This window comes from Tympanuchus pallidicinctus, unplaced genomic scaffold (assembly GCF_026119805.1).
Source record: "Tympanuchus pallidicinctus isolate F22 unplaced genomic scaffold, pur_lepc_1.0 scaffold24, whole genome shotgun sequence".
NCBI classification, from domain to species: Eukaryota; Metazoa; Chordata; class Aves; order Galliformes; family Phasianidae; genus Tympanuchus; species Tympanuchus pallidicinctus.
Genome location: NW_026294741.1, coordinates 1,258,610 through 1,285,498, shown reverse-complemented (window position 1 = coordinate 1,285,498; position 26,889 = coordinate 1,258,610). Strand labels below are relative to the sequence as shown.

Below are 26,889 nucleotides of genomic sequence, written 5' to 3'. Positions count from 1 at the left end.
GTCAGAAACCATTAGAGCAGAGGGCATTACTGCACTTTAACCCACAGAAAGGGAAATGAAAGGCACTGATAATAATCAAGCACATTGAAACTTCATAGCGAGAATGCCACCGTTTGCTGGAGGAATACTCTCTTTTAATTAGCATATGAAAATGAAGTAAGCACGACAGCCACTACCAAGTGCTAGGACATTTCTCAAAATCCCTCAATTAACTCAGGAGCACAAGGGGTTTTCTGCACGCTGAGTTGCTGTGTTCCCCCATCCCCGTGGTGCTGTGATTCAGCCCTCCAGCACCAGGCGGTCTCAGCACTGCTGCTGGCAGAGCCAGCCAGGCTGCAGGCAGCCAACCACTGTCTGCCCCAGTGCCACATCTGACCTCACAACGCATTGCCACCTCTGCAAAAGCCAAGCGCAACCTCCAGGAAGCCAAGCATGAGCCAGCGGAGCAGGGAATGCTCTGCCCTCCCGAGCCGGGCAAAAGTTTTTGCTGTATTAAAAAAAAGAAAAAAACAAAAAAGAGGATGTGTGACTTGCCTGTCACCAGGGAGGAGCTGCCGGCCAAAATAACGCTTGTTTTTAAACCAAAGCTTGGCTCATCTAATTGCAGCCTCATTAGCGAAAAGCAATTTATATGTTAAAAATTACATCTGCTGCCTGAAGAAATGTCAGGGATGTGTGACTAACAAGGGTAACATCCTGGTGTTTTAGTGACTTCATATAAATTCCAATCTCTTAGAGAAAACAAACACAGCAGGCCGTTATTTCCCTGACGGCTCTGCACCCATCGTTACACCCAATTCCGCCTCCATTTGCCCCCAAGTTTTCGTGCTTTTATTTTATTCACTGACGCAGACGCGAACGGCCACTGACGTTCGGTTTGCCCTTTATTTGGATTCCCGAAGCCGCACTGCTGACCGAAGGCAGCCAAGCGGCCGTGCTGTGCCCGGGGAGCCCCGCAGCGGCGCCCGGAGGCGGGATGTGACGCCGCTCCGCGCCCTCGGGCGGCCATTTTGCCTCCGCGCGGTCAAGCCCGTCCCGATCGCCTCCGCGCGCGCTCGGCTGAGCGGCCGGGGAGCCGCTCCTCCGTTCCCACGGACGCTGACACAGAGAGGCCGGGACGCAGCCCTCTGGGCGGCCGCGGAACGGGGCGGGAACGGCCTGGAAAAGGACGCGACGTAACGGGCCCAACTGCGACCGCCGCTGCCGCGCACGGCCCGCGGCGCCCCGCGCTGCATTGTGGGCAGGGCCACGCCCCGCGCCTTGGCGCCAAGAGCCCCCGCCGCCGCAGCGCACTGTGGGACACCCCCAGTCCCGGCCGGGCCTTCTTGGCGCGAGCGCCGCACCGGACGTGACGTCACACGGCTCTGCACCCCGAAAACGGCGGCGGGGAAAAAGTGCCGGGCTACCGTGGCGGACGGCGGGGCTTTTCGAGGGAGAACCGAGTTCGTCCCGTCCCCGCGGGCTGGAGCGGCGCTCCTCACGCGGCCTCAGCCTCTTCGGCGGAGCCTCGGAGGTGAAATTCGGAGGAGAGGAACTACTTTACCGCAGCACCGCGCGTGCGCGACGGCGAGGGCGCGGCGGGACACGAACCGCCGCAGTCGAGTCGAGAGCCGTGGGCGGCGCCGCGCCGCGGGGTGAGATCGCTGCGCGCGCTGCGAGCGCGAGGGAAGCCGCGGTCGCCATTTTGAAGCGGCGGTTGGGGGAGGCGGCGTGTGCGCTCCTGTCTGCCCGGCCCGGCCCCGCGCCCGCCCGCCCGCCCGCGCTCCGCGCACCGGCCCCGCACCGCCGCAGCCATTGCCGACCTCGGCATGTCCGGAGGGGGCGTGATCCGCGGCCCAGCCGGCAATAACGACTGCCGCATCTACGTGGGCAACCTGCCCCCCGACATCCGCACCAAGGACATCGAGGACGTCTTCTACAAATACGGCGCCATCCGCGACATCGACCTGAAGAACCGCCGCGGCGGGCCGCCCTTCGCCTTCGTGGAGTTCGAGGACCCCAGGTGAGCCCCCGCGGGGCCCTTGGCGGGGGACGGGAGCGGCCCTGGGCGCGGCGCCGCCCGGCTCCGCCCGCCCCCCCCGGCGCTGCGCGGCGTTGCGCTACGCTGCGCTGTGCTGCGTTGTGTTACGTTGTGCTGTGCAGTGCTGTTGCGCTGCGGGCCCGGCGCGGGGGGCGGCGGGGGCGGGGTGGGGCCGCGGGGAATGGAACAAAGGCGCTGCGGGGGGCGGCGCGTGGCAAGGCGCGGCCGCGCTCACCGCCCGTCCCGACCCGCAGGGACGCGGAGGACGCCGTCTACGGGCGGGACGGTTACGATTACGATGGGTATCGCCTCCGCGTGGAGTTCCCTCGCAGCGGCCGGGGCACCGGCAGAGGAGGTGGCGGCGGCGGAGGGGGCGGAGCCCCGCGGGGCAGGTACGGCCCCCCGTCCCGGCGATCGGAGTACAGAGTGATCGTATCGGGTGAGTCACGGCTCTCTGCCCCCGGGTCCTTCCGGCCGCCGTGCGCGGGGGGCGATGCGGCTTCGCTTCTCTCGGGAGGGGCGCCGGGTGCCGCGGGGCAGGCCGCTCTCGGCCAAACGGTTCTCTGGCCGCGGGGGGCTCTCGGCCTCCTGACGCCGTTCTCCCCGCAGGAGAGGCCCGCGCCATCGGGTTTTAAAGCCGGGTGTTGCTTTTTATCCAGGGCTGCCTCCAAGTGGAAGTTGGCAGGATTTAAAGGATCACATGCGTGAAGCAGGTGATGTATGTTATGCTGATGTTTTCCGAGATGGCACTGGTGTCGTGGAGTTTGTACGGAAGGAAGATATGACCTACGCTGTGCGAAAGCTGGATAACACTAAGTTTAGATCTCATGAGGTAGGTTTCACCCTTACTTGGTTTTGGCCAGAATTGGATACAAAGGGCTTAACAGTAGGATGTGAAGGTAAGGAACACGTGGTGTTCGTTGCGTTAATACACAAAGCAGCTAAACTGAGTCTGCTGTCAGTTCGTCACGGAATAGACTTTATTAAGGGCTTGATGTCTATTTCTGTGCTTTAGTAAACGATATCTGCAGTCTGTCAGCATGCCTAAAACGATGGCCCTGAAGCCTAGACCTTTCAATCGAAAGTTCTGTCTATTCAATAGGGAGAAACTGCCTACATCCGTGTTAAAGTTGATGGTCCAAGAAGTCCAAGCTATGGAAGATCTCGGTCACGCAGCCGTAGTCGTAGCAGAAGCCGTAGTCGAAGCAACAGCAGAAGCCGCAGTTATTCCCCACGGAGAAGCAGAGGATCTCCACGCTACTCTCCCCGCCACAGCAGATCCCGATCTCGTACATAAGCGATCACTAGCTCTGATCTTTTTGTAGAACCCCATGTTGTACACAGTTTTCCTTTACTCAGTACAGTCTTTCAATTTATTTTTTTTTTAATTCAAACTGTTTTATTCAAATCGGCTGAAGTGTTGAATTGCATTCTTGTGTAAAATCCCTAGTGAGTATTTGCTCCGTAACAACAACATTCCCCTCATGTCTTTGGTAAACTGTATTTTAATTGATGTCAGTCAGGATTGTTTCAATTTAGTTCTAGTTAAATACCACCATTCTTCGAGCTGTGGTATTGCTGTGTAAATGTCTCAGTGTTCAGCTATGGTTTATGCGAGCTGGGGATGTTGGGATGTTTGTGGCTAACTTGTCTCTTCTGGGGGATCTTATATTTTATCTTGCCTTTTCGTGTGTCTTTCTGTAGACATATCTGAAGAGATGGATTAAGAATGCTTTGGATTAAAGGATTGTGGAGCACATGTCAATCATTTTAGGATTGTCAAAAGGAGGATTGAGGAGGATCAGATCAATAATGGAGGCAATGGTATGACTCCAAGTGCTATTGTCACAGATGAACTTGGCAGTATTGACCTTATACTGAGACAGGTGAATTGAGAACGTGCGCCTGCGTGTCACTTCTTCAGGCACCTCTTGGTCTCTGCAGGCTACAATTGCTCTCCTCTTTAAAACCCTCTTGGCAATTGTGGCTCAGTACTTGCTGTTGTAATTCCTTATTCCATTCTAGTTTTTCTTTAAAGGAGTAAACCGGGACGGGGGGGGAGTATTGGTTTACTTTGTCCTGCAGCATTTGGTTACAAGCGTTAATGTTCCGTGGTACTTCTACACTTGCAGATCAAGGGTATCTTTAAATCGGAGTATAATATCAATACTGCTAAAATCTGCATGTCCTCTGTGTGACTGATACAGCGTTGCTATTTCATTTTTTTAAAGTATCAGAATGAAAGAAAAAAAAATAAGAGAACCTAGTTGGGAATAGTTTGTCAGCCCTTCCCCCAGACTAATTCAGATCTGACTCACCGGTATGCTTGAAAACTGCAGTTAGTTAACTTTGTTACCTTCCAGCTAGGGGTGCTGGCTGTAGCTTAGAGGTGCAGTAGGCGGATAGCTTTAGCAGTAAACTCTTCCAATTTCATAAACATTTTTTGCAACCACAAAACCTGTAGCACACCACCGTACGAGCGATGAGTATGTTGGCATTTTCCGTTGGCATATGTAAATATTACAGTGTTTCCTCCGAATAATTAACATTTCTTAAAAAAAAAATAGCATCACCATTCAGAAGCTTGTTTTGGGGAATTGATAGTTATTAATGTACATCTGTATTAATTGATGGCAAACATAACTGATCATTCCCCAGAATCCTATTTTTTCATTGCAGTATCTAACTTTTTGCCTCCTCTTTTTTGGTTTTGCTGGTTATAAAGGTTTGGATTGGAGAGGGCTCACTGGATCCCAATCCTTGGAGCTGGATCATTGGATTCAAATCATAATGTGGATAGGATAGGGAGGCTGAATGGCAAGGATTCATGGAGCGGGATCAGATTACCAGGAACGTAGGAGTGGATTCCTGCCCCAACCAAACCGCATTCGTGTGGATTTTTTTATTCAACTCAATTGGCTATTCCAAAGATTTTTCTTTCCTATTTTTGACGATTGGAGCCCTTATGATGCACGATGGAGTTTTTCATTTTTTGGTAAAAGGAGCAAAGCGAGGACCTGGAGAGGTACGCTGGAGCAATCTCCTTGGAAGGATTCAGCACGAGTAGATGGTAAACGTTGAATGGGAAAAAGGGGGGTTTGTTTAAACAAAAAAAAAAAGTCATTTCTCTAAATTTAAAGTCAAAAAATTGGAGTTTAAGTAGGCTTTCAATTGGCTATTGCGTTTTTTTTCTTTGACAAATAAAATTTTTTAAAAATCACACATGGTTGTCATCATTTGCTGATTGCAAAGCCTGCTCACCGCCAGGAGCTGCAGCGTTGTTCACAGCAGACAAAAGGCTCCTGTGTTCAACAGCCACCTGCTGCTCCGCAGGAGGCGCCGGCCTTGGAGCTCCTGCATGGAGGATCGGGTGCCCTGTGGGACACTGATGGGATTTATTGGTTGGGGAAAAAGGAGTTCTAACCATCACCAAAAGGTGCTTTGCTTCTGGTACTGATAACAACTGCAGTGAGCGTGGAAGCGTGAGATGAGCTGGGCCCAGCGTTCCCCACTGCCTTCCTCAGAAACTGCTCTGACTGCAGGCTGCGTCCGCACACCTGGCTTCTCCAGTACTGGCAGACTTGGAGGCTGCGTGCAGGAGGCACATCTAGCATGAAGGATGTGGATGTTCCTTCGGTTTCCTGATGAGGTAATGCTGAACTTGGTTCAGTTTACAAGGAATTCAAGTGTTGACACAGCGAGTGGGAAAACTTTCCATAGGATGTGCAGTTGTCTGCCAGTGTCTGAGCGTCGGGCTGGTGCTCCAGCAGGAAGCTGCTGTGTGTGCAGGAATGGCTGCCTGCTGGAGGTTGCGTGGCTGCGCAGGGCAGGGCTGAGGCGTGCTGTATTTCCAGGCAGGAACACGGATGTGTTCAGGGTGAGATGAGCAGCTTTGGGTTGGGAAGCCACGTGCTGCAACGTGTGACACTGTACAGCTTGCTGCACATGGTGAGTTTGGTACAGGATGCTGCATCCTGTACTGCGCTGCAAGGGATGTGTGTGTGAGATGCTCTTTTTTTTGAGATACAGTTGCTTTTTTGAGGGGGGGAGCAGCAGAGATGAGAGGTGATCTGGGGTGCACAGAGGTGTGGTGGCTTTTGCTGGGAGGGTTAGGAAGGGAGGGGGGGGAAACGCACTGCTGTCAGAGCACAGGAAGGTTGGCCCCAGACCCAAACCCTCATGGGAATTCAATCTGTTCTGTCACCTGCGTTCAGGAAAGGAGAGCCTGCAACAGTTGTATAGCAAGGGAAGCAAAACCTTTTGTATTGCAGAATTAAACCTTGAAGGGTTTGGTTTAACTGGAAAAGGCTGCTGTGAATGCACAAGGATTGGAAAGAAAGCAAACTGCTCAGGAGAGGAGTTGGGACCTTGAGAAGGGGGTTACAGTCCTGTAACTGTGCTGAGCCAAGCAGTGTAGCCCAACCAGTGGTTCTCAGCAAGCTAATATGTAGCTAATTAATGTGCTGTAGTGCTGAATGAAGGGGTGCTTGGCTGACTTCAGGACGTGGGACGTACCCACGCAGGCTGTAATGGCAGAGGTGTGAGGAGGCTTTCAGGTGCCCAGCCGGGTCCTCCAGGCTCTCCCAGGTGAGGGCAGAGCTGTGTGCAGGGAGCTCTGATCCGCAGCTGCTCCATCTGCTGTGCGGCTCAGCCGCCTGGCTGCAAACCCTGCGGGATCGGCTGCTGCCACGGGCATCTCGAGGGCTTCCCAGCAGCAGTAAGGCTGTGCAAGGCTGGTGCTCCCGGGGGGGGGAGCGCTGGTGTCGGTGTGCCGAGGCACGGCTGGGAGCAGCAGTGCTTCAGGGCTGCGGCGCTCACACACTGCAGGTGGGTTCGGCCCCGTGGCATCCTGCTGCCGTGCCGGAGGCTGCTACCTGCTGGTGCGCTTTGCAGGCAGCCGTGTGATGCCAAAGCGCCGCTCTGTTGGTACACTGAGGGCAATTGTTGGCCTCGGGATGTGTGGCTGTTCTGTTTCACCCTGGGCCCCGCAGCTGGCAGCAAACAGCGAGCCCATACTGCGCCCATTGTGCGCCGCGCAGGGAGGGAGGGCTCTGCCCTCAACTGCGCGCGACGCCGGTAGCGTTGATAATAAGCGTTGGGTTGATAATAAACCCAACATTAGCACCAAAATAGAAATGGGTAGAAAGCTTGTGGTTTCTCCTACAAACCGCAGTTTGGGGTTTTTTGTTGGTTGTTTGCTGTGTTGTTTTTTTTTTTTTTAACAGAAACTTCTGCCTTAGAGCAGCAGAGCCTCCCTCCCTCCTCGCTCCGGTAGCGGCAGTCGGGGCTCTGGGGCTCCGTCCCACCTGTGGCAGCTTGCTTCTCCTTCCGTGGCACCATGCTAACAATTCCTGGTTCTGCCAGGCGTAGCTGCAGATGAGGGTCCAACCTCCCCCCTCGAGTGCAAAGTGTTCCCCATTGCCTTTGCACGAGGAAGAGCGATTTCTCTTAATTTGCAATTAAAACAATTTCAGGTAGAAAGCTGAATGAGTAACAAATGGGATTCCATGCAGTTCCTAAGTAAGGACCCTTCCCTCAAGTCTTTCCTATGTGCACGAGGGCAGCAGGGGCTCAGGCTGCAGTGCTCTGTGTGCAGCTGCTTCAGGCATGCTTTGTGCTGCCTTCATGCAGCTGCTGTGCAGCACGTGGCCGCTGCCCGGCACGGAGCAGGGGCTCCGTTGGGATGCAGCAGGAGCAGGGCTGGAGGCACAGCCAGGGCCCATTGGCTTTGCCCATCCTGTGCTGCTCAGCCTGCCGCGTACTGCAGGACTGAACGTCTATGAAACAGTTGTGGGGCTATTAACATAATTTTATGCACTAATTTGTGTGATCATTAAAGAGTTGAAAAGGCCATTGTTCACATGAGTAATTACCTCTGTGTTCTAATAGCTTTAATTCATCCTGTAAGCGAGTTTCATATTTGTGTGACTCAGCTGAAGATTCGTGCTTTGGGTATAATACGATTTGAAAGTCCTCATTGCTTGTGGGGTGGGTGGTGCTCGGCTGTGACCCCACACAGCTGTGAGTGCAGGCTGTGTTACCACGGGGTGGGCTGAGGTCCTGCGGGGAACCTCCTGCCCCTGGGGTGGCACACGTGGCCTCTGGGAGCGGAGATTTCATAGCCCGGCAGAGTGCTGCACCCAGCTGTGCTCCCCCCAGCAAAGGGCAGGGCTGTGCTCTTCTAGAGACTTTTGGGACCGCGTAGCAATGGGGAAAACTTCCTGTGCACCGCTTTGCAGCGGGTGTGGATCTGCCTTCTTTCGCTGTGTGTGTGCGCATCCCTGAGGGGCGGCTGCAGGTGGAGGAGCTGGAGGCAGAGGGGCAGCGGTGGCACGGCGCACCCTGACCTCGCACAGCCAGCACTGCTCCGCAGCTCAGCCTCCAGCGGAGGTCTCCCCACGTACATCCTGTGCCTGCACGCAGCAGCCGCCTCTCAGCCTGGGGTTGTGCCCCCGCTCTGCACAGCAGAGCCTCCCCGGCACAGCGCACAGCAGGCAAATGCGCCAACATTGATTACTCTGAGAAAATCCATAGCTGCCAAATGAGATTAACCCCCCCTACGCACACGGGCACAGGTCCCACTCAAAGCAAACAGCGGAGAATCAACAACGCGGGCGCACGGCACGAGTGGGGCTGGAGCTGTGCCTGCTGCCCACAGCGCCCGGGGACGGCTCCGTGCCTGCGGGAGGGCAGGAGGCAGCAGCTGCGGGGCTGCGGGGCTGCCGGTGTCGGAGCAGGGATTACTGCCTGGATTTCAGCCACGCTGTTCTGCGTGGCGCTGACCCAACGTGCGCAGCCGCATGGCACTGCTGGCCAGGCAGATGCTGGGAAGGGAGCGGGGCAGGAGAGGATGTTTCTGCGCAGCCCTCGGCCCCAAAGGAATTATGACTAAAAATGGTCACTGGTGATGAAGCGGAGGAGCGCGCTGCTGTGCGATTGCTTCTCTCGCTGCCGCGTGAAGTTTCAAATCAAAAGCAGAGCTGGGAAGCAGCAGACGTGGTGCAAAGGCAGCATGGTGGGGTCGGGGTGCAGGCAGAGGTCTCTGAGCTGCAGGTGACGAAGAATTCCGGTGCTGTGCACCACGTGTACATATGGAGCCAAGGGATGGCAGCAGATCTGATGCTAAGTGTGGGTGGGTGGCACTGCCGGCACCGTACCGCTGGGTGTCCCTCAGAAGTGCCACTGCTGCAGCCTTTCCCTGGGGCAGTCTGGGGGTGTGAAATGTGCCAAGGATGGCAGCGAGGCTGGCAGCTGACGTGGTGGTTCTGAGCAGTGTGGATGGGACGGCAATGCGGCAGCAGCAGTGTGGTGGGAATAGGCAACGTAACAGGGCAGGACTGTGCAGCACTCCCAGCATGGGGCAGCCCCAAGCTCAAGGTGCTGAGCGGAGATTAGTGAGCGCTCAGCTGAGGGCAAGGAGGTGGAAAGAGATAACGCTGCTTCCCCAGCGCAGGGCTAAACATAGCTGTACTGCTGCTCGGCCGCAGGCACAGCCAGGGCCGTGCTGGGCACAGCGTGGGAGAACCGTGCTGCCATTGGAAGGCTGTGTTAGCATCTGTCACTCACAGGGCTGCAGGGATGTGAGTTGGTGACACTGTAGAGATGGGAGCCATTGGCAATGGTGAACCTCAAGGGCGGCCCATGATGTGCTGTGATGGGGGTGGGAACCTCGAAGTTTGGTGCTGACAGCACGAAAACAGAGTGGGAGAGCACAGAGATCCCCGCTGAGGACTCGTAAGGAAACTCCCTCATACTGAGCAGCTTCTTACTGCTGCTCCATTGATAGCCACAATGCCTGGCTGCGGTGATTCAGCCTGGCTGGCTGCTGATTTCCAGCATCCTATTTTCCTCTTTTGAAAAGTGGAGTGATCTTTCAGATGCGCTAATTGCCAGGCACAGAGGATGCTCTGCATGGCGGTGGGAGCTCCCTGCCAAGCAAGCACTGGGGCTGAGGAGTACCGGCACCAGTGCTGCTGGCGGGCACAGGGTGGCAGAGGAACCACAGGGGGAGATGGCAGTGGGTGTCGTGATGGTGACGGCCATCCACCTGCCCCAGCAGCTTCCCTGGGCTCTGCTCCAGCAGAGGTGGTATAATAGTGGGAGCTCCCTGGGGGATGCCAGGACTCCCAGTGCTGTGTCCTGTAGCTGTGCTGGGGATGCCCCCTACAACCACCCGGCAGCCCCACTGCGACCTGTGGCTGTCACAACATCCAGTGTACGTTTCCCAGTTTCATATTTTGCTGTCTCTTTTTAGCTGCCCGGATCTGTTTGAAGAGGAAGTCGAGGCTGCGTGGAGAGCGAATAGAGAAGGCACAAAGTTGGGAAAGCAGCAAAAGGGAACTGCCCCTGGCAGCGATCTCAGTGACGCCATCCCCGCTTATTGACACACTCGAGGGCTCTTCAACCGCGCAGAGCTGTGAAATTCAAAGCACGCTGTGCCGCCCCAGGAGCAGAGCATAAACAGAGCGGGGCTCCTCCGAAGCCGAAATATTTGACAACATTTTCTATTCTTAGCCATCCAAGCGCACGCTCGCGAAACGGAGTCGGAGCGCTGCGTGTCAGCGGGCAGCCAAGGGCTGGGGAAGCGCTGCGGCTTCGGCGCACGGCTGGGGACGGTGCGGGTCGCAGCGCCGGGCTCGGATCCGTGCCGCGCTCTCGGAGCAGCGCGAGAGGCACGGAGAGCGGAAACGCTGATCGCGCTTCGGTGTCTCACAGCCCACGATGAGCGCTGACACCCAGGGCGCTGCAAGGGGACGGCACGGAATCGCTGCCCGGGGAGGGAGGGAGCATCCACTTCCACCATCCCCGCGCACCAGCACAGGACGGGGCAGCTAATGGCGCCCGCACGCTGCGCGTCGTTAACCGCTTCGTGGCTGCCACGCTGCCGGGAGCCGCTCGGCTCTGTGGGTTTCACGAGTTCTCCACGGTCGTTCCTTCTGCCAGCGCCGGGGACGGGCGCGCTCCCGGCTGAGGGCTGTCCCACCTCCGCTCCCGGGGCTGCCGGCGGCACCGCGGCGCTGCGCGGCTTTGGGCTTTGGGCACCGCTGGCGTTGGGCGCGGGATGCGGAGCGGGTCAGCGGCACCGCTCCCGTCCTCTCGTGCCGTGCGGGAAGAAAGGGGGAAGGATTCGTTCCGAGAGGCAGGAAAAGCTGTGTCAGGCGGGCGCTGAGTGGGCCGGGGGATCCCGCTGCCCCAGGAATTCCCGCTGCACGTTCGCTGCGTACCCGGGCGGCGGTGGCTGCCGATGTTATCGCTGTCCCGGCTCGGTGACTAAGGCAGCTGGAAGGTACAAGTTAAACAGCGCGGCGCGCAGAGTCACCTGCTGCGTGGGTTTGTCCAAAGCGGTGCTGCGTTAATTAAGACAGAGAGTTTACAAATCTATCCTTTGTTTATTGTGCTTTGGGGCACAGAAAATGTAAATAGGTGTTTTCAAACACTGTGGCTTTTTATATTTCCAGTTATAATTCTGCATAAAGGGAAGTCTGTCAGGTTTGGCATGGGCTTGCCCTTTACCAACACTCTCCTGCAGCTCACGCTCCCCTTGGGGCCATCTGCTCTGCTCTGCTCTGCTTCCTGCAGCTTTCTCCTGACTCTGGGACATCCCAGGTGTGTGGGGCTGCCCCTTGTCCCCCGCTCAGGGCCCAGCCACACTCATCCGAGAGGAACCCGCTGCTGCTCCCCGTTCCCTCCCCTTACAACTGAGTAAGGATATGCTGAATGTCCTCCCCACTTCTGTTTCTGAAGGTGCTTTATGCCCTCATGGTTGTTTAACTGTAAAAATAACCAAAACATCAAGTTTGGCCTCCTGAGTACAGATTGGGATTTCTTCGATGACTCAGTGATACGCTCGGGTGGTTCCCTTCGCCTTTAATTGAAGTGAGTGTGAGCCCTCCACTAAGAGCCCTCTTCCAAAGCCCTATTAATAATTGCTAACAAAAATAACCCAGCAGCCAGAAGAAAAGCACCGCCAGCAGCAGTGATTTCCCTCTCTGTAAGGGTGGGGTTCTCTCTCAGCTCTCCCTGTGGCAGACAGGAGTGCAGGACAGGAGATGACAGCTGCCCTGTGCCCCATTTGGGCACAGCATCCCCAGCAGGAGCTGCTGGATTGAGCTGAGGAGACACCCATAGTACCGACCTGTGGAGTTCTTCATTTGTATGTTTGTCTCAGCTCAGGGCTCCTGCAGCCCAGGGTCAGTACTCGGTGTGTTCCCCCTTCATTTGTGTGTGTGTTTGTCTCAGCTCCTGCAGCCTGCTGACAGTACGTTGTGTGCTCTGTGCTGGATGTATCATAGCAGAGCTCTGCAAAACTCTTTTGATTGCAAACAGATTTTGGCATTACCACTCAGCTCCTACACTGGGGTTTGGAGGAAAAAAATGATGGATACCTGAAGGTGCATGAAACAGCTGCAAGGACAGATGCTAGCAGAAGTGCTGTTGCTTTGCAATAGGGTTGGGAGGTGGAGAAACACAGTCGGTCCTTTGCACCACCATGAAGCACTGGGGGTCCCAGCCACATCTCTCGTGCCCCGGCACATTGCTGCTGCAGCAAACCCAGCCTGCCCAGTGTGCTGCTGGGCCCGTCCTTCGTGTTATCAATCATCCAACGCCCAAGAGTGAAAGAAGCGCCCAGCTCCCCAGAGAGAGGGGAAGTAGTACGGGACGCATCAGCGAGGTGAGGCAGATGGAGCCCTGCATGCTGAGCTCGGGCTCTGCGGAAACCAAGGGTGACCAACATCATCGTGTGTCTGTGCACGCAGTGATGGGGCAGACGCTCCCGCGGCCAAGGGCTGCGTGCGGTGGTGCGGGGCTGGGCCTGGGAACGGCAGAGAGGAGCTGCGGGCAGAAAGGGAAAGTGCTGCTCTCGCCCCGGGTTCCTCGTGTCCCCGGCTCCCGGACACACAACCCTTTCCCTGCAAGCAGAGCCGCGGCTCCGAGCCCCTCGCACCGCCGTGTCGGACCCACGCGTGTGCGCTCCCGGCAGCGCCGTGGAGCAGCGGTGCCCCCGGAGCGCGGCTGAGCCCCGATCCCTTCGCTCTCGGGGCTGCGCTTGATGTGTGTAAACACATAATTGAGGGTAAGCGTACGCTTAATTGTTTGTGGCTTCGATTTGCATTCGGGTGCCGCGCGGAGGACGCCTCAGCCGCCGCCGAACGCGGGCAGCCCGCTCGTGGGAGGCGCGGGGGGCGCAGAGCCGAGGCCCGGCGGGGAGGCCCGGGGGCAGCGGGGCGGCGGCGCGGCTCCGGGCTCCCGGCGGGGCGCGGCCCGGGAGCGCCGAGGGATCCCCGGGGCGGCCCCGCGCCCGCCCTCCGCCCGCACCCGCGGGGCGAAGCCGCCCCCCGCCGCCGCCGCCCCCGCGGCTCCTGCCGGCTCCCTCCCCGCGCCGCGGGCGGGGGCGGCGGGCGGGGAGAGCGGGGAGGAAGGCGGGAGGGAGGGGAGCGGAGGGCGGCGCGGCCGGGCCCCCGCCCGGGGCCGGCAGCGGGGCAGCGGCCCTGGACACCGCGCCCGCTCCTCCATCTTCTCTCGCCACAGCGCTCGCCTCGGCTTCCCCAGCCCGGGACCGGCCCATTGCCAGCCCCGCGGGGGGGGGCGGCCCGCCCGCCGCGCCGCCCCGGCCCCGCCGCCCGCCCGCCGCCGCGCCGCGCCGCCCCGGGCCCCTCCGCCCGCCCCGAGCCGAGGGAGCGGCGGGGGCGGCGCCGCGGAGCTCCGGGCCCGCACCGCCCCGCCGGGCCGCGCCGCCGCCGCCTCCCCCCTCTGGGCCGCAGTGGTGCAGCCCGGAGGTTAGCGGAAGCGGCCGCTCGGCGCTGCCATGTTGAGCCGCCGCCGCCGCCGCCGCTTTGTTGTCGGCTCCATGTAGCTGGGGCCCGGGGGAAGGAGGGAGGGGGGCGCCGCGCCGCCGGAGCCGCCGCCGGAGCCGCCGCCGCCCGCCGAGGCCGGGACGCCCCCGCCATGGAGGCCAACTGGACCGCGTTCCTCTTTCAGGTGAGGCCCCGCCGCGGCCGCCCGCGCCCCCCCCTCCTCCCTCCCTCCCCGCGGCCGCCGCGCTCCGCCAGGGCCCGGCTGTCACTCAGCGCCGCCGCCCGGCCCCCGCCCGCCTCCCCCGGCCCCGCGGCGCGGCGCGGCCCGCCGGCCTCCCTCCTTCCCTCCCTCCCTCCTCTTCTCTCCTCCGCTTTCCTCTCCTTTTCTCCTCCTCCTCTCTCCCTGTTACTTTTTCTCCGTCTTTATTTTTTTCCTTTTTTTTCCCCCCTTGTTGTGATTTTTTTTTTTCCTTGCGCGTGTGTGTGCGGGTGGGGGGAGCAGCCCCGCCGTTATCACGAGGATTATCCCCTTTCCCGCTGTTATTTTTGATCTTTATTCGAGTTTTTCTCCCCCCGCCGTTCCCCCCCGCTCCCCGCCAAAAGGACGCGCACGGCGCAGCCTCCGGCACTGCGGGGCCGTTAATCCCGCCGGCTCGGGCCGCGTGCCGCCTCCGAGGGCGCCGTGGCCGGGAGCAGCGCTGCCCTCCGGCCGCCGTCCGCCCCTCCCCGGCCGCGGTGCGGAGGGCGATGCGCGGCGCGGAGCCCCCAAGCCCCCGCCGGGCTTTGTCAGCCGCATCCCCGCACGCCGCGCCGTTGTTTTTCTCGGTCTTCGATAAGCATAAAAGGTGATAAAGCGCATAACCGCGGCGGCGTTGCAAAAAGGGGAGTTAAATAAATCCGCGCGCATCATCGTCCTCGAGGTGAAGCGCTGCCTGACCGCCGTGCTGCGGGAGGCGAAGCGCCGCTCGCGGGCGGTGCGGGGCGGCCGCGGCTTCCCCGGGAGCGCCGGGCGCTGCCTCGGAGGTGTCCGCGCGGCCGCTCGCTGCCGTTTCTGGGGCGGCTGCAGTGATCCCGAGCGGCGGCGACGCGCTGTGATGTAGCGGAGGGTTTTGCTGCCGTAGGTAGGAGCCGGCAGTCCGCCTGCCCGGCGCGCCCGCTGATGGATGGCGTGGAAGCGTCCTCAGCCGACTTTGGCCTGGGAGTTTTCCTCCGATACTTTTTATCTTCCCCCGGAATAATAAAGCTTTCCAACCTCCTAATAAATGCCGAGTATCGTTTCTGGAGTCGTTTTGTTAAAGTCGGGGACTTGGGATGTGAGCATCCTAACGGGCCCCGCAAAGACGAGCATCACAAAGTGCTCTTCTGCTTTCTGTTCTTATCTCCGTCCTTAAGCATTTCTTCTTTCTGTTCTCCCCGACACGTTGGCTCAAATGAGTGACAAAAAGTACATTTTAACCCCCTCCTCCTATGGCTTAAATAACAAGTACAACGGAACAAACGTCCACCAGCTCTTTTTGGGGGCTTTTATTCAGGTGCTTTTCGGATTTCTAAGGGAAGGTTCAATGTAGGATGTAAGTTAGTTTACAGCTGTAAGTTGTAGCAAAATGTTTCTAGAGGAGGTTGCAGTGTGTCAGCAGGGCTGTGCTGGGGAGCGGCTGTTCCCAGTCCGAGCTGTGGCTGCTCTGGGCAGCCGTCACTGCCTGAAGCCATGGTTATGGTATGGAATGAGCTGTCCTTGTGATTTTGAAACCCACTCTGAGTATCAGCCCGGAAAGCGAAAGTTGTATCTGCTCCTGTTGGAGGACTCATCCATCAAATAGGGTATGCGAGATATGACTCACGCTAATTTGTTGCTCTCACATTAAGGCTTGAGCACAAAAATCTCTTCGCCTCTGGCGCTGGAAGTTCGCAGTGCCGCCTCTTGCGGCCCTCTGTCACAAGATTGTTTGTTTGCTGTCCCCCCGGAAAGGAGGATTTCCTGATAGAACAGGGCTGTTCTGCCCAGAGCTGTCCCAGGCAGTCGGAACAGCAGCGCTGAGCGTTTGGAAGAGTGAAGAGCTCTGTGCCAGCGCAGCACAGCCGTGTGAGGGGCCTCTGTGCAGCAGGTGCTGTGTCCCTTTTCGAGCAGCAGGGCACAGACTGCTCCTTTTAGGATGGCCCTAAGGGCGAGAGAGGGGCAGTGCTGTGTAGGGCAGTGCTGTGTGCCGGGCTGCATGGAAAGAAGCACTGCTGCTCACCCGGCCGTCAGCCCTTACGTAAGCGGCGGCCCCGCAGCACGCAGCCTTATGAATATACATTGGTCTGTGGCCAGCAACTGTGTCCCTTTGGTGGGAAGGAGTGCCTCGGTGCCTCTGAGTGCTGATGATATTGTAAGGCTTAAAAATAACCATAAACTGCGCGAATTTGAACCCAGTCCAAAGGATTTGGGCTCCTATTATCCGATCTGCTAGCTCTGCCTTTGAAACCGTATCTCAGGAGCTATCCTTAGGTGCTCTTAAGTGTCTCCTGCTGCACTTAACAACATTGTTGAATGCTTATTTAAAGTCGGCTGTAAAATGTGTCAGTTGGTTGTTTTTTTTTCCCAAATTAAAATTGTATTCGAGTATGCAGCTTGCTTAATATGGTGCTTTTGAAGCGTGTTGGTCCTATCTTTTTAAATGCAATGGAGGCGTCCCATCACATAGCTGTAGTGGAAGTTCCTGGCAGCCGCTTGGCTCGGGCAGGAGCTGTGAGGTGAGGAGGATGTGTGCGGTGTTGGTTTGGCAGCACGGCCACCGGGACAGCCCTGTGCTCTGCTCTGTGCTCAGCCCTTCTGCACACAACCCTTCTGCTGCCGTTTGCAGTGCTGCAGCGGTGACATGCGGACACCCGGTGCATCCCGCGCTCCTCACGGCCGCAGGGCTGTGCTGGCTCCTTCCTACAAATTTGCTCTCCTGTTATCACAGCAAACCTGCAAACTATTTTCCTGTCAGATAGGCTCGGAGTGTTACAGAGCACGTATTCCTTCCCACGTGGCTCGGTGTTTGTGTCCACTGATGGCTTTTATCCAAAGGCCGTCGGCCCCGCGCTGCGAGGTGTGAGTGGAGCAGGGAGCAGAGCAGGGCTGTGTGGGGCTGAGAGCTGCTGCTGGGAAGTGCTGCTGCCTGCGAGGGGTTCCCCGCGAGGGGCACGGCGTGCTTCTAAAAAAGCTGCCTTCTTGTGAGGGCACCATGAGTTTGAGCGTTAGCCAGGCTGCGCTTTGTAAAGCTGTCTGTCTGCCGCCAAACAGAAGCAGATGCATGGGGGCTGCAGTGTCCAGCTTTGAGTGGTGAGAGCACTGCATGTTGCTTTGGGGAGAAAGCTGTAGGGAAGGAGCCCCAGAGGGCTGTGGCACTGAGCTCACACCGAGTGTGAGTTCCCCAGGCTTGCCTTCACACCTGGCAAACTGCGCTAATGCGCAGGATGATCTGAAACTGCTCTGATCAGACCGAGATGCATCTTGAATACAGACGCGCTTAAACTGGCTTAAGGTGCTAGAGTGATTTATTTTAATGCTCCATTAGGCTGAATTGCTCTGTGTGGTTTCTAAACCACTTTAAGTTTGTATCTGCTCGGGCTTTGTCCCCATCTGACGGGCGAGATTTGATGTCGGTGTTTTCTGCCTTAGAATGAACAGCGCTCGGTGCCCAGGGGCTGCCGCTCGGCCAAGGGCCGCCTGCCATGGCACAGTGCCGGTGCCCCTCTGCCTTCCCAGGGCTTCTCCCAGCCCTTCTGTCTCCTCTCAGCCATTGGGCGTTGCTTTTGGTCAGCCTCGAACTCTTCCCCTGCCCGTGCTCTGTGCAGTCCCCGGTCCCTGGTTGTTCCCAGCTGTGCAGGGCGTCGGGCAGCGTGCGGGCGCTGCTGAGTGCAGCAGTGCAGCTCCGGGTTGGGTTGCTCTGGTTGCTCAGTGCTCCGCTGGTATGAACGCGTTGTTTGAACAGGATGGGTTATCGCAGCTCAGCTCCAGGCAGCTGCAGCCGAATCCCCGGCGTGCAGAGAGCTGGGTGTAAGTGGAAAGGTGGGGCGGGATTTTGCAACTGTGACGGAGTGCTCAGAAAGTCCTGCTGGGGCACCCGATACGATCGTTAGTAAAACGAGTTATCTGCTATGTAAAGATCAAGCGATACGGCAGTAAAAGATCTGACGGGCGCCTCGTTGTTTTCCATAAGAAATGTTGCCCTCCGGAAACTTAATAATGATTTGATTGCTACGGTGTGTGCCTTGCTGCACTTCCTCACCGCAGACTCTGCGCCGCGTGTGCATTTGAAGCGTGTGTGAGTTACCCTGTTTGAAACCAAACTTACGTAACCTTCTCCAGTTGGCACTTCCACGGCCTTCGGTCTAACATTTGCTTTCCTGTAGTGTGTAAATGTTCTCACCGTGTCAAAGGGAGCGTCCCTCCCGGGAACTGAAGTGTGACTGTTTGGTTTTAGGCACACGAAGCCTCCCATCACCAACAGCAGGCAGCGCAGAACAGCTTGTTGCCTCTCCTGAGCTCTGCAGTAGAGCCACCTGATCAGAAGCCGATTCTGCCCTTACCAATAACGCAGAAACCTCAACCCGCACCAGAAACATTAAAGGATGCTATTGTTGGGATTAAAAAGGAAAAACCTAAAACCTCCTTTGTGTGCACTTACTGCAGCAAGGCTTTCAGGGACAGCTACCATTTGAGGCGCCACGAGTCCTGCCACACAGGGATAAAATTGGTGTCACGGCCAAAGAAAACTCCCACCACAATGGTGCCCCTAATCTCCACCATCGCCGGTGACAACAGCCGAAGCTCCTTGGTGTCCACCATCGCCGGCATCCTGTCCACGGTCACCACGTCTTCCTCCGCCACCAACCCCAGCAGCAGCGCCGGTGCCACGGCCATGGCAGTGACGCAGACAGTGAAGAAGCCCAGCAAGCCCGTCAAGAAGAACCACGCCTGCGAGATGTGCGGGAAGGCCTTCAGGGACGTGTACCACCTCAACCGGCACAAGCTGTCCCACTCGGACGAAAAACCCTTCGAATGTCCGATTTGCAATCAGCGCTTCAAAAGAAAGGATCGCATGACCTACCACGTGAGGTCTCACGAAGGTGGCATCACAAAACCGTACACCTGTGGTGTTTGTGGAAAAGGCTTCTCGAGGTACCATGTAGAAAATCCCAGGCGAGCTCAAGTATTGGCTTTTCATAACCAAGAGGGGTTAAGCTGTCGGTAGCGAGGGGTGGGAAAGGGGCGAGGGGATAAAGAGCCATGCTCAGCTCCGGGGCACAGGCGGGCAGCGTGCAGTCGATGTTTTGAAATGGTTTCCTCACCTTGGGTACATCGGTGCTGCTGGTGCTCGCAGAGCCACGCTCAGCCATCGGGCACAGCAGGCTGTCACCCTGCCCCTCAGCAAGGCCGTAGGGCTGCCGGTCTGTCACCTTTACACGAGGTGCTGCCCTTTCCAGGTGTGTAAGAAGTAAGTTTCACACTGCAGGTTGGGGCTCCTCTGCGTTCCTCCATCTAGCAGTGTGTAGGCAGGGGGGTGGGGGCTGCAGAGGGCCGGCAGCGCGCTGTTCAGGTGTCACTGCTATGTATTTGTAACAGTGCGCGTTTTCTTTTCTCTTTCTCTCTTTTTGCAGGCCTGATCATTTAAGCTGTCACGTTAAACATGTTCATTCAACAGAGAGACCCTTCAAATGCCAAGTAAGGGCTACCATTATTTGTTAAGAACAATATGTCGTTGTATAGTTAGAATCTCAGGGGAGTAATCGTTGCAGAACTGCATTTGCTCTTGGACTTTTCTGTGGAATGCAAGTTTGGGAATGAAGTCTCATCTGCACTACTTAGCAGCTGCGTGGCAGCAGTTTGAAAGGCTGCAGGGGCTGCTCCCGCAGGAAGATGAGAGGCTTCTTGCTTTGCTGCAGAACAACAGAGTTGTTTCACGGTGCGCTTAGCTTAGCAGGAGGATTGTAACGTCCTCAGCTCAGTGCTGGTTACTGCAGTCCTGTGTGTGATGTGTTTCTCAGTATATCCTTCACAATGCATTGGAATAGTTGATTCTGGATGTGCTGTTTTGCTGGAACATGAAAGCACGTTGCCCAAAGTTGATGACTTAGTGTAAGAGAAATAACCTGAATACCTTTGAACAATTAACTGTTTTGCTTGGAATATATCTGCATGTTCCAACCTGTGTTTTAGTGACTCATCGTATGTATGAAAGTTTTGTGTAAAAAGAATGGCTTTAGAAAAAGGTTTTGTTTCCCTCTTCTGATTTGGTTGGAGACAGAAGTAATTGAACACTTCACCTTTGTGTAGTGGAATGGTATCAGGTACCAACGGTGCCTGTGCTGGGTGGGTTTCTGTAAATCACCTCTAGCTTTGTTAGGGAAGGCAACCCACTACTTTAGGGCAGCTCAGATAGTGGAGAACGCAATTTCTCTCCTAGTCATCTCTGAAGCCAGCTTCCATGAAGCTCCTGGGTAATGCTGAGCTCGGCTCAGCAGTTTGATTTTGGTCTCTCTATAAATGTAGGCAAAACTTGGGGTAGTCAGTACACCTAAGACACCTCTGGCACCTGGAAAGTGGAGTAGGTTTGCTGGGGGCATGCAATTCATACTTAACCATACTGTCTGCACTTTGAGTCTAACTGTTGTCCTTCATATAGACGTGCACTGCTGCCTTTGCCACCAAAGACAGACTGCGGACACACATGGTGCGCCATGAAGGAAAGGTATCGTGTAATATCTGTGGTAAACTTCTGAGTGCAGCATATATCACCAGCCACTTAAAGACACACGGGCAGAGCCAAAGTATCAACTGTAATACCTGTAAACAAGGCATCAATAAAAGTAGGTGAACGTTTTAAAAGCATTTCTAATACCAATGTGTTTGCAAAGGGAATTGCCTTTGATTACATTAAAATGCAAGAGCATACCCGCCTCTGTGGGTATTCGCACCTATTAAAATAGATATTTCATAACAGGTTCTTCTGTAGCTCAAGAACTTGGCATATGTGGAATTGGTTTGCTGCTAGACTGGGCTGCTGGGAATGTCTAAAATGCCTGATTGTTGAGCTTGGAAATCTGGATGTGAGATATTTTTTGAGGTGTAGGGTTACAGCTCTGGCTTTGTAAGTCAGTGCGGCGGTGCTAAGCCAGTTCATCTGAGGCATTTACAGCAGTTGGTAGAGGTGGAAATGATGAGCTGTAATGTGGCCAGGGGGAAGTAATGTGCTGTTCTGTGATGCAAAGGTAAACTGAAAATTTGAAGTCATGCTTGGAAGAAAAAGTAAAAAGGGCTTTAGGAAAAAAATGGAACTGAGGTTTAAAAGAAGTGGAATCTGCTAACCAGCTTTTGATTCTAGAGACTTGCTGTGGTCTTTTATTTCAATCTTTCTAAAATACAAATAAAATAATGAGAAAGGAGGTTCGTTTTTGGCAGAGAAGGCAGATGTTCCTGATTTGCATTGTGTTTTAAACATTGGAAAAGTAGTTGTATAAAACACAGAATTAATTACATGGTTTTAAGCACCTCTGTGATTTTTTGCTCCTGGAATCCTGCAAGATTCCACTCTTTTTGGAGGAAGCCTTTGTCATCTCAGCAGAAAACAGAGTAAATTTTCAAGGTGAATTTGTGTTCTTACTTAATTGGCATAGCATGCATGAGTGAAGAGACCAGCAATCAGAAGCAGCAGCAGCAGCAGCAACAGCAGCAGCAGCAACAACAACAGCAACAACAGCAACAGCAGCAGCAGCAACAGCAACAACAGCAGCAGCAGCAGCAGCAGCAGCAGCATGTAACAAGTTGGCCTGGAAAGCAGGTAGAGACCTTGAGATTGTGGGAAGAGGCCGTCAAAGCAAGGAAGAAAGGTAAAATGGAACAAAACTTACTTGGTTTTATAAGATAATTGAGTTTATGGTTATATGGGGAGTTTAAGGAGTCAGAAAAGAGTGGTAGATAAAAATGTCATTCTCGGAAGCTAGAAGGTATAGCTGAAAATGAGCAGGAGGATACCATCACCAAAATTAAGCTCGTAAAGAATCTCTTTATTGCTTGCTTCCCCTTGGTCTCTGTGATTCAATGTGTGTGTGGCAGTCATCAATTATAAAGGGATGTTTGTATCTGCTCCAAGGCAAGAGTGTGTTTTTCTGCTTGCATGTGGTTTTGAGCTGTGTTTATGTATATTTACCGGTTGTTAACTTGTGTGCATATATATATTTATATGTATATATATACACACGTACAACACCTCTGTCTTTGCATCATCAGCTTGCATCTGAATGCTTTCTGTGTTCCTTCCAGCCTTTCTCTCCTGACTTATGCAGTTCACTTTGTGATTGTATTGCATGAAGCTTTCTGAAACTTGTGAAACTTTACTCTTCCATCACTTTTTTTTTTTTAATTACAAAATTAACTTATATGTGAAAGTGCTTTTCATTATTGCTAGCGCCCAGCTTACACGTGCCTGTCCTACTGTCACCAAAGTTGAATAGCTTCCTTTTGTTGGTCAGTGCGTCAGCTCTGTAGAGAATAGATTGCTTCAGCTTAGTGTCTTGTTTGGTGTACAATGGTTTAAAGCTTCCTGCTACCGCTAGCTCGTTCTTTTTGCATCAATTTGCTTTCTAATGCCTGTCATTGACTCTTGTAGATTACATGTTTTAGAAGAAATTCTTAGTGACCACTAACTGCTTTTCACTGTCTGTTTTTAGTAATAAATGTTCTCAACTCACTTTTTTTCCCCCTTTTTCTCCTAATTTCCTTTCAGTTTTCCCTCTTTTCTAGGTCATATTTGTGTATTAGGCTGCTAGCTCCTTTCTCCTTCGCTGTTATTTCAATTGAATCGAATCCTGTGATTTAAAGTTTAGAAACAGCTTGTTTGTGTTAAAACGTAGCAATAGCAGACATTAAATATGATGAGGCCACCAGGTGGATAAAGCAAAGGGGTGCTGGATGTAGAAAATCTGAGTAACCTTTTTCTGCTTGTTCCTGTTTCCTGTTCCCTCCTTTCTTATTGCCATTATGTGCGCTGTAACAGAATCTGCTTTGGGACGGACTGGTGGGTGAGGGAGGGGGGCGGGGAGAAATGCGGTGGAATGGATGATGGTCATTAATTAGCTGAACTGGGGAGGGGACGTGGGCGGGCTGTGGGCGAGTCACTGCGCGTGGAGGGCGAAGCTGGGCCAGCCGGTGCCATGCCTGTGTGCTGCTCTTCTCATGCCGGTTCTCCTGCGCTGGTGCCACCTGTCGTGTTGGCTTTACAATAGATGGGATCTTTTCAGCCTAGTACTATTTCGTTTTCACAGTTTTTTTTTTTTTACTCTTTCCCTTCCCTCCCACTCCTCCTAGATATGGACTTTGAAGAACCAACAGTAACCCTTGAATGGGGCTAATGTTGCTTTCAAAGTTAACTCTGTCTTGGTACATTTGTATTGCCCGAGTGGCAGCAGTGGACTCTTTGCTCCTGGCTTACCTCCTGACACGTGGGTGTAGACTGAGCTTGGTGTCCTGCCCTACAAATGTGGAATAAGACACGACTTAGACGTGCTGTAACCTTGACCTAGCATGTATTTTTGTCGGTTTCTCTAGCAGCCACCCCCTTCCTTCACCCACGGCCATCAGCCCGCTTCTGTTTTTGGAGCCTCCTCAGTGTGGGCAGCCGGCAGGTGGTGCTGATGCCCAGCGATCCCCGCGGCAGCCGGCAGTGCCCAGCAGCGGGCACGGGCCCTGGCTCTTCCTTGTCTGCCGCTTAATTCCTGCTTGCTGCAAAACCGAGTCACGCAGAGCTTGGCGCGGGGCGGTAGCTTTGTGTGAGAGGCGGTGGGGTCGGAGGCTGTCCGGACTGGGGAGCCTTGGAAGTCGCTCAGTAGGAGCGCCGCGATCGGTGGAACAGCCTGGTAGAAATGATTAAGTGTGAAGTGAGCAGGTAAATATTGCAATGAGCTGTGCTTATCAGTCCCTAATAACGACTTTTTAAAACCTTCACAGAATGTCAGTTCACCTTTGAGAAGGCTATAGAGTACGTACCATTCGGTATGTACACTCTCTCCTCTATTTATAATGTTCCTCTCGGGAGGATTTTTTGATTGTACGATGCTGTGTTTATGAACATCCAAACCCTCTTTAAAGACCTCGTTTGATTTCCCGGGAAAGAATGCTGAATTCAAATGAACTGCATGAGAGTTTGTATTTCTCGTAGGCTATCGAATGTTAACAGATTTAACTTAATAATAATTCCTAACAGAAAATGATTCCAGAATTTGTACTCTTGTACTTGTTTGATTTTTGTTTTTGTTTTTGTTTTAAGATCTCGTCCATGGTTTTTTATGTGTTAAAAACTTTTTGTCTTTTTATGTCTCATTTTTAGAAGCTGCTAACTTGTGCCAAACCTCCACTGCTGCTACTACGCCTGTGACTCTTACTACTCCATTCAATATAACGTCCTCTGTGGCTTCTGGGACTATCACAAACCCAGTCACAGTGGCAGCTGCAATGAGCATGAGAAGTCCAGTAAATGTTTCAAGTGCAGTTAATATATCCAGTCCGATGAACCTAGGGCATCCTGTAACTATAACCAGTCCATTGTCCATGACATCTCCATTAACGCTCACCACACCAGTCAATCTTCCCACCCCAGTAACAGCTCCAGTGAATATAGCACACCCGGTCACTATCACGTCTCCCATGAACCTCCCCACACCGATGACGTTGGCTGGTCCCTTAAACATAGCGATGAGACCAGTAGAGAGCATGCCTTTCCTGCCCCAGGCCTTGCCCACGTCTCCTCCCTGGTAAAGAATTTCTCAACAGTATTAAAAGGATTAAAATGGAATCCTTACCAGCAGTTCTTTTTTGGGGTTTGTTTGCTTGTTTTGTTTTGGTTTTGTTTGTTTTTTTGTTTTTCTTCCCCCTCCCCCCCTTCTTTTTTTAAGTTAATAATAAATCCAATCTAAGGCACCGCGGTGACGCACCATCAGAGAGCGTAGTAGCATCTTCCCCGTTGATTTGGCTCGTGTGGTTCAATCTTGAGTTTCACTGGAGCACTTCGTTTAACGTGAGTTTTACCTTTTAGCTGACTGATGACGAATTAGAGCAGATTCGTATTTGCCAGAGGTTTTCTGTTGTTGTTGTTGTTGTTTTTTTTTAAGGAAGTCATTAAAAACCAGTTTTATGTTTTATCCCCCAAATAACTTAGAAAATTATTTTAATCTAAACACTAGCAAAGACCCCCTTTGTATCTTTAAGAGGGCAGATGGCTAAATGTAACTTGCCAGTCCTTAGGTCCATTTTTTTGGGCTAGTGTAGAATCTTTGTCTGTGTTGATGGTTTTTTTTGTTTTGTTTTGTTTTCGTTTTTTTTTTTTTTAATGAGTAAATGAATTACAATGTTGTCATTTATTAAAAAAAAAAATGCATTTTGGATGAAATATGCATTTTACCTTTGGGAATATGATAATTTCAGGCAGCATTCCCTATGGGAAAGGTGATACCAGCTCTGATATGCAAAGCATATGATAACTTATCATTCTAACTTCAACATATAATAGGGATTGTGACCTGATATTTGGAGATGTAAATATTACCCAACATATTACCCTAAGGGAATATAGCATTGTAGTCAACATTTTTTAAAAAAACAAACTGTTATTGTTTGGCAAGAGACAGCCAAGGCTGACAGAAGAGGAGTCGCAATGTGTGTAAACATGGTCTCTGAGCAGTCAGACCCCTATGGGACTCTTACCTAGGAGCAAAAGGAGTGCTTTGAAACTTAAGAAACATTGCTTTAAGCTGGAAGATTCTGGAGGCGCTGGGTGTGATTTTTATGCCCTCTGCCTCCCAATCAGAACCTGCTGGTGTTACAGCAGGGGACAGACGTGTTAGTTGTTCACTAGAAGTTTTGTCTTATATTAAATTGTATACAGTTTTTATTCTAACCACTAACTAGGTAGGATGCCCCTTCAGGACAAGCAGAGAGCGTCTTTTAATTTCTCCCCTATTTCTTAATCAAGTGTTGTGCAAATCTGTTCAACTTTGTAAATATTTGCAAACATCATCATTTTTACGTTATTCTTCTATTGTGTTAACACATTTCTATCAATTTGTGGGAGTTCTGGGGTGACGGCCTGAACTGCCTTGCCCAGAACTGCTCTACAAATGGTCACACATGTTTAAGCTACATGTGCTTTTTATTTCTTAACCTGTTTATCTGTACATAACGTAGAAAGCAAAATCTAGGGAAACAGATATACTTTTTAGACTATCATGTCACATATTCACATTTTTAAAACTTTGTTTAAAAAAAAAAACCAATAAAAAAAAAAAACCCACCCTAAAACCAAGACTCTACATAAAAAAGAAAAAAATAATAATGAGTTGAGATGTTTTTATTTTAATGAAGCTGAAAGCTATGGAGATTAGCGTGTGCGCATTTTCACTGAGTGCTAGCAGGACTGACTAGTCACAATGGACTGCTTCCGTTCCTACCCTGCCGTGTCAGTACAAGCAGTGATTGCCAGACTTCTGGGTCAGGTGACAGGTATCTGTATCATTACGTGAAACTGTTCTAGGGGCTTGGACTACATAGTAAACAAAAACAACAAAAAAAAATAGAGCTTAGTGTAAAATAATTTTATAAATGATCTTTTGTACTTTAGGACATCAAATTGTACAACTTTTGTATATATAAAAGCTTAGGAACTTTCTGTTTAGCAGAAAGGAAACACATTCCTACACTTTTAATGTATATGTTTGTTATAATGTCCATGTAAACATATGCCCTATGTTTGTGCCTTTTAATTAGTTTGTCTCAATAAACAAAAATGTAGAGAAGAATATGTAGCTATGACTTTGTTACCACTGTTCTTACTCCAGATGTATAGACGTCTTCGTTTTTGCACTGTGTAGAGCGTTGCGTGCAGACAGCTGCATGACTTGGGCTGATACGGCCAACATGAGGCATGTGAGTTGAATGCACCCCAGCAAAAAATCTTCCTCCCGTAGCGTAGAGCAGCCCGTGCTGACGGGCGTTGCATGTTGGGTTGTGTAGTTTCCAAGCCATCTCTGTTACCCACCTCAGTGATACCAACTTGC

The 26,889-nt window shown here is 53.3% G+C and overlaps 2 protein-coding genes across 3 annotated transcripts; both read left to right on the top strand.

Moving 5' to 3' along the window:
• Window positions 1-1,734: 1,734 nt before the first annotated feature.
• On the top strand, window positions 1,735-5,242 carry SRSF1 (serine and arginine rich splicing factor 1). The gene is made up of 4 exons (XM_052688821.1): window positions 1,735-2,002; window positions 2,275-2,459; window positions 2,680-2,852; window positions 3,123-5,242. The coding sequence occupies exons 1-4, from the start codon at window positions 1,809-1,811 to the stop codon at window positions 3,315-3,317; spliced, it is 747 nt and encodes a 248-aa protein (XP_052544781.1). The 5' UTR covers window positions 1,735-1,808; the 3' UTR covers window positions 3,318-5,242.
• An 8,640-nt stretch (window positions 5,243-13,882) lies between these two features.
• On the top strand, window positions 13,883-26,631 carry VEZF1 (vascular endothelial zinc finger 1). 2 transcript variants are annotated; one of them, XM_052689131.1, is made up of 7 exons: window positions 13,883-13,999; window positions 18,267-18,964; window positions 19,444-19,507; window positions 20,469-20,652; window positions 21,460-21,672; window positions 23,789-23,833; window positions 24,168-26,631. In XM_052689131.1, the coding sequence occupies exons 1-7, from the start codon at window positions 13,967-13,969 to the stop codon at window positions 24,593-24,595; spliced, it is 1,665 nt and encodes a 554-aa protein (XP_052545091.1). In that variant the 5' UTR covers window positions 13,883-13,966; the 3' UTR covers window positions 24,596-26,631. The 2 variants fall into 2 exon arrangements, with proteins under 2 accessions (XP_052545091.1, XP_052545092.1); XM_052689132.1 differs by lacking the exon at window positions 23,789-23,833.
• Window positions 26,632-26,889: the final 258 nt, after the last annotated feature.

Bases quoted from the DNA above. Each gene is read 5' to 3' on its own strand.
- SRSF1 (XM_052688821.1), top strand. From the start codon at position 1,809: ATGTCCGGAGGGGGCGTGATCCGCGGCCCAGCCGGCAATAACGACTGC. The intron at 2,460-2,679 runs GTGAGTCACGGC...CTTTTTATCCAG, and splicing joins GTACAGAGTGATCGTATCGG to GGCTGCCTCCAAGTGGAAGT. The intron at 2,853-3,122 runs GTAGGTTTCACC...TCTATTCAATAG, and splicing joins CTAAGTTTAGATCTCATGAG to GGAGAAACTGCCTACATCCG.
- VEZF1 (XM_052689131.1), top strand. From the start codon at position 13,967: ATGGAGGCCAACTGGACCGCGTTCCTCTTTCAG. The intron at 19,508-20,468 runs GTAAGGGCTACC...TCCTTCATATAG, and splicing joins AGAGACCCTTCAAATGCCAA to ACGTGCACTGCTGCCTTTGC. The intron at 23,834-24,167 runs GTATGTACACTC...TCTCATTTTTAG, and splicing joins TATAGAGTACGTACCATTCG to AAGCTGCTAACTTGTGCCAA.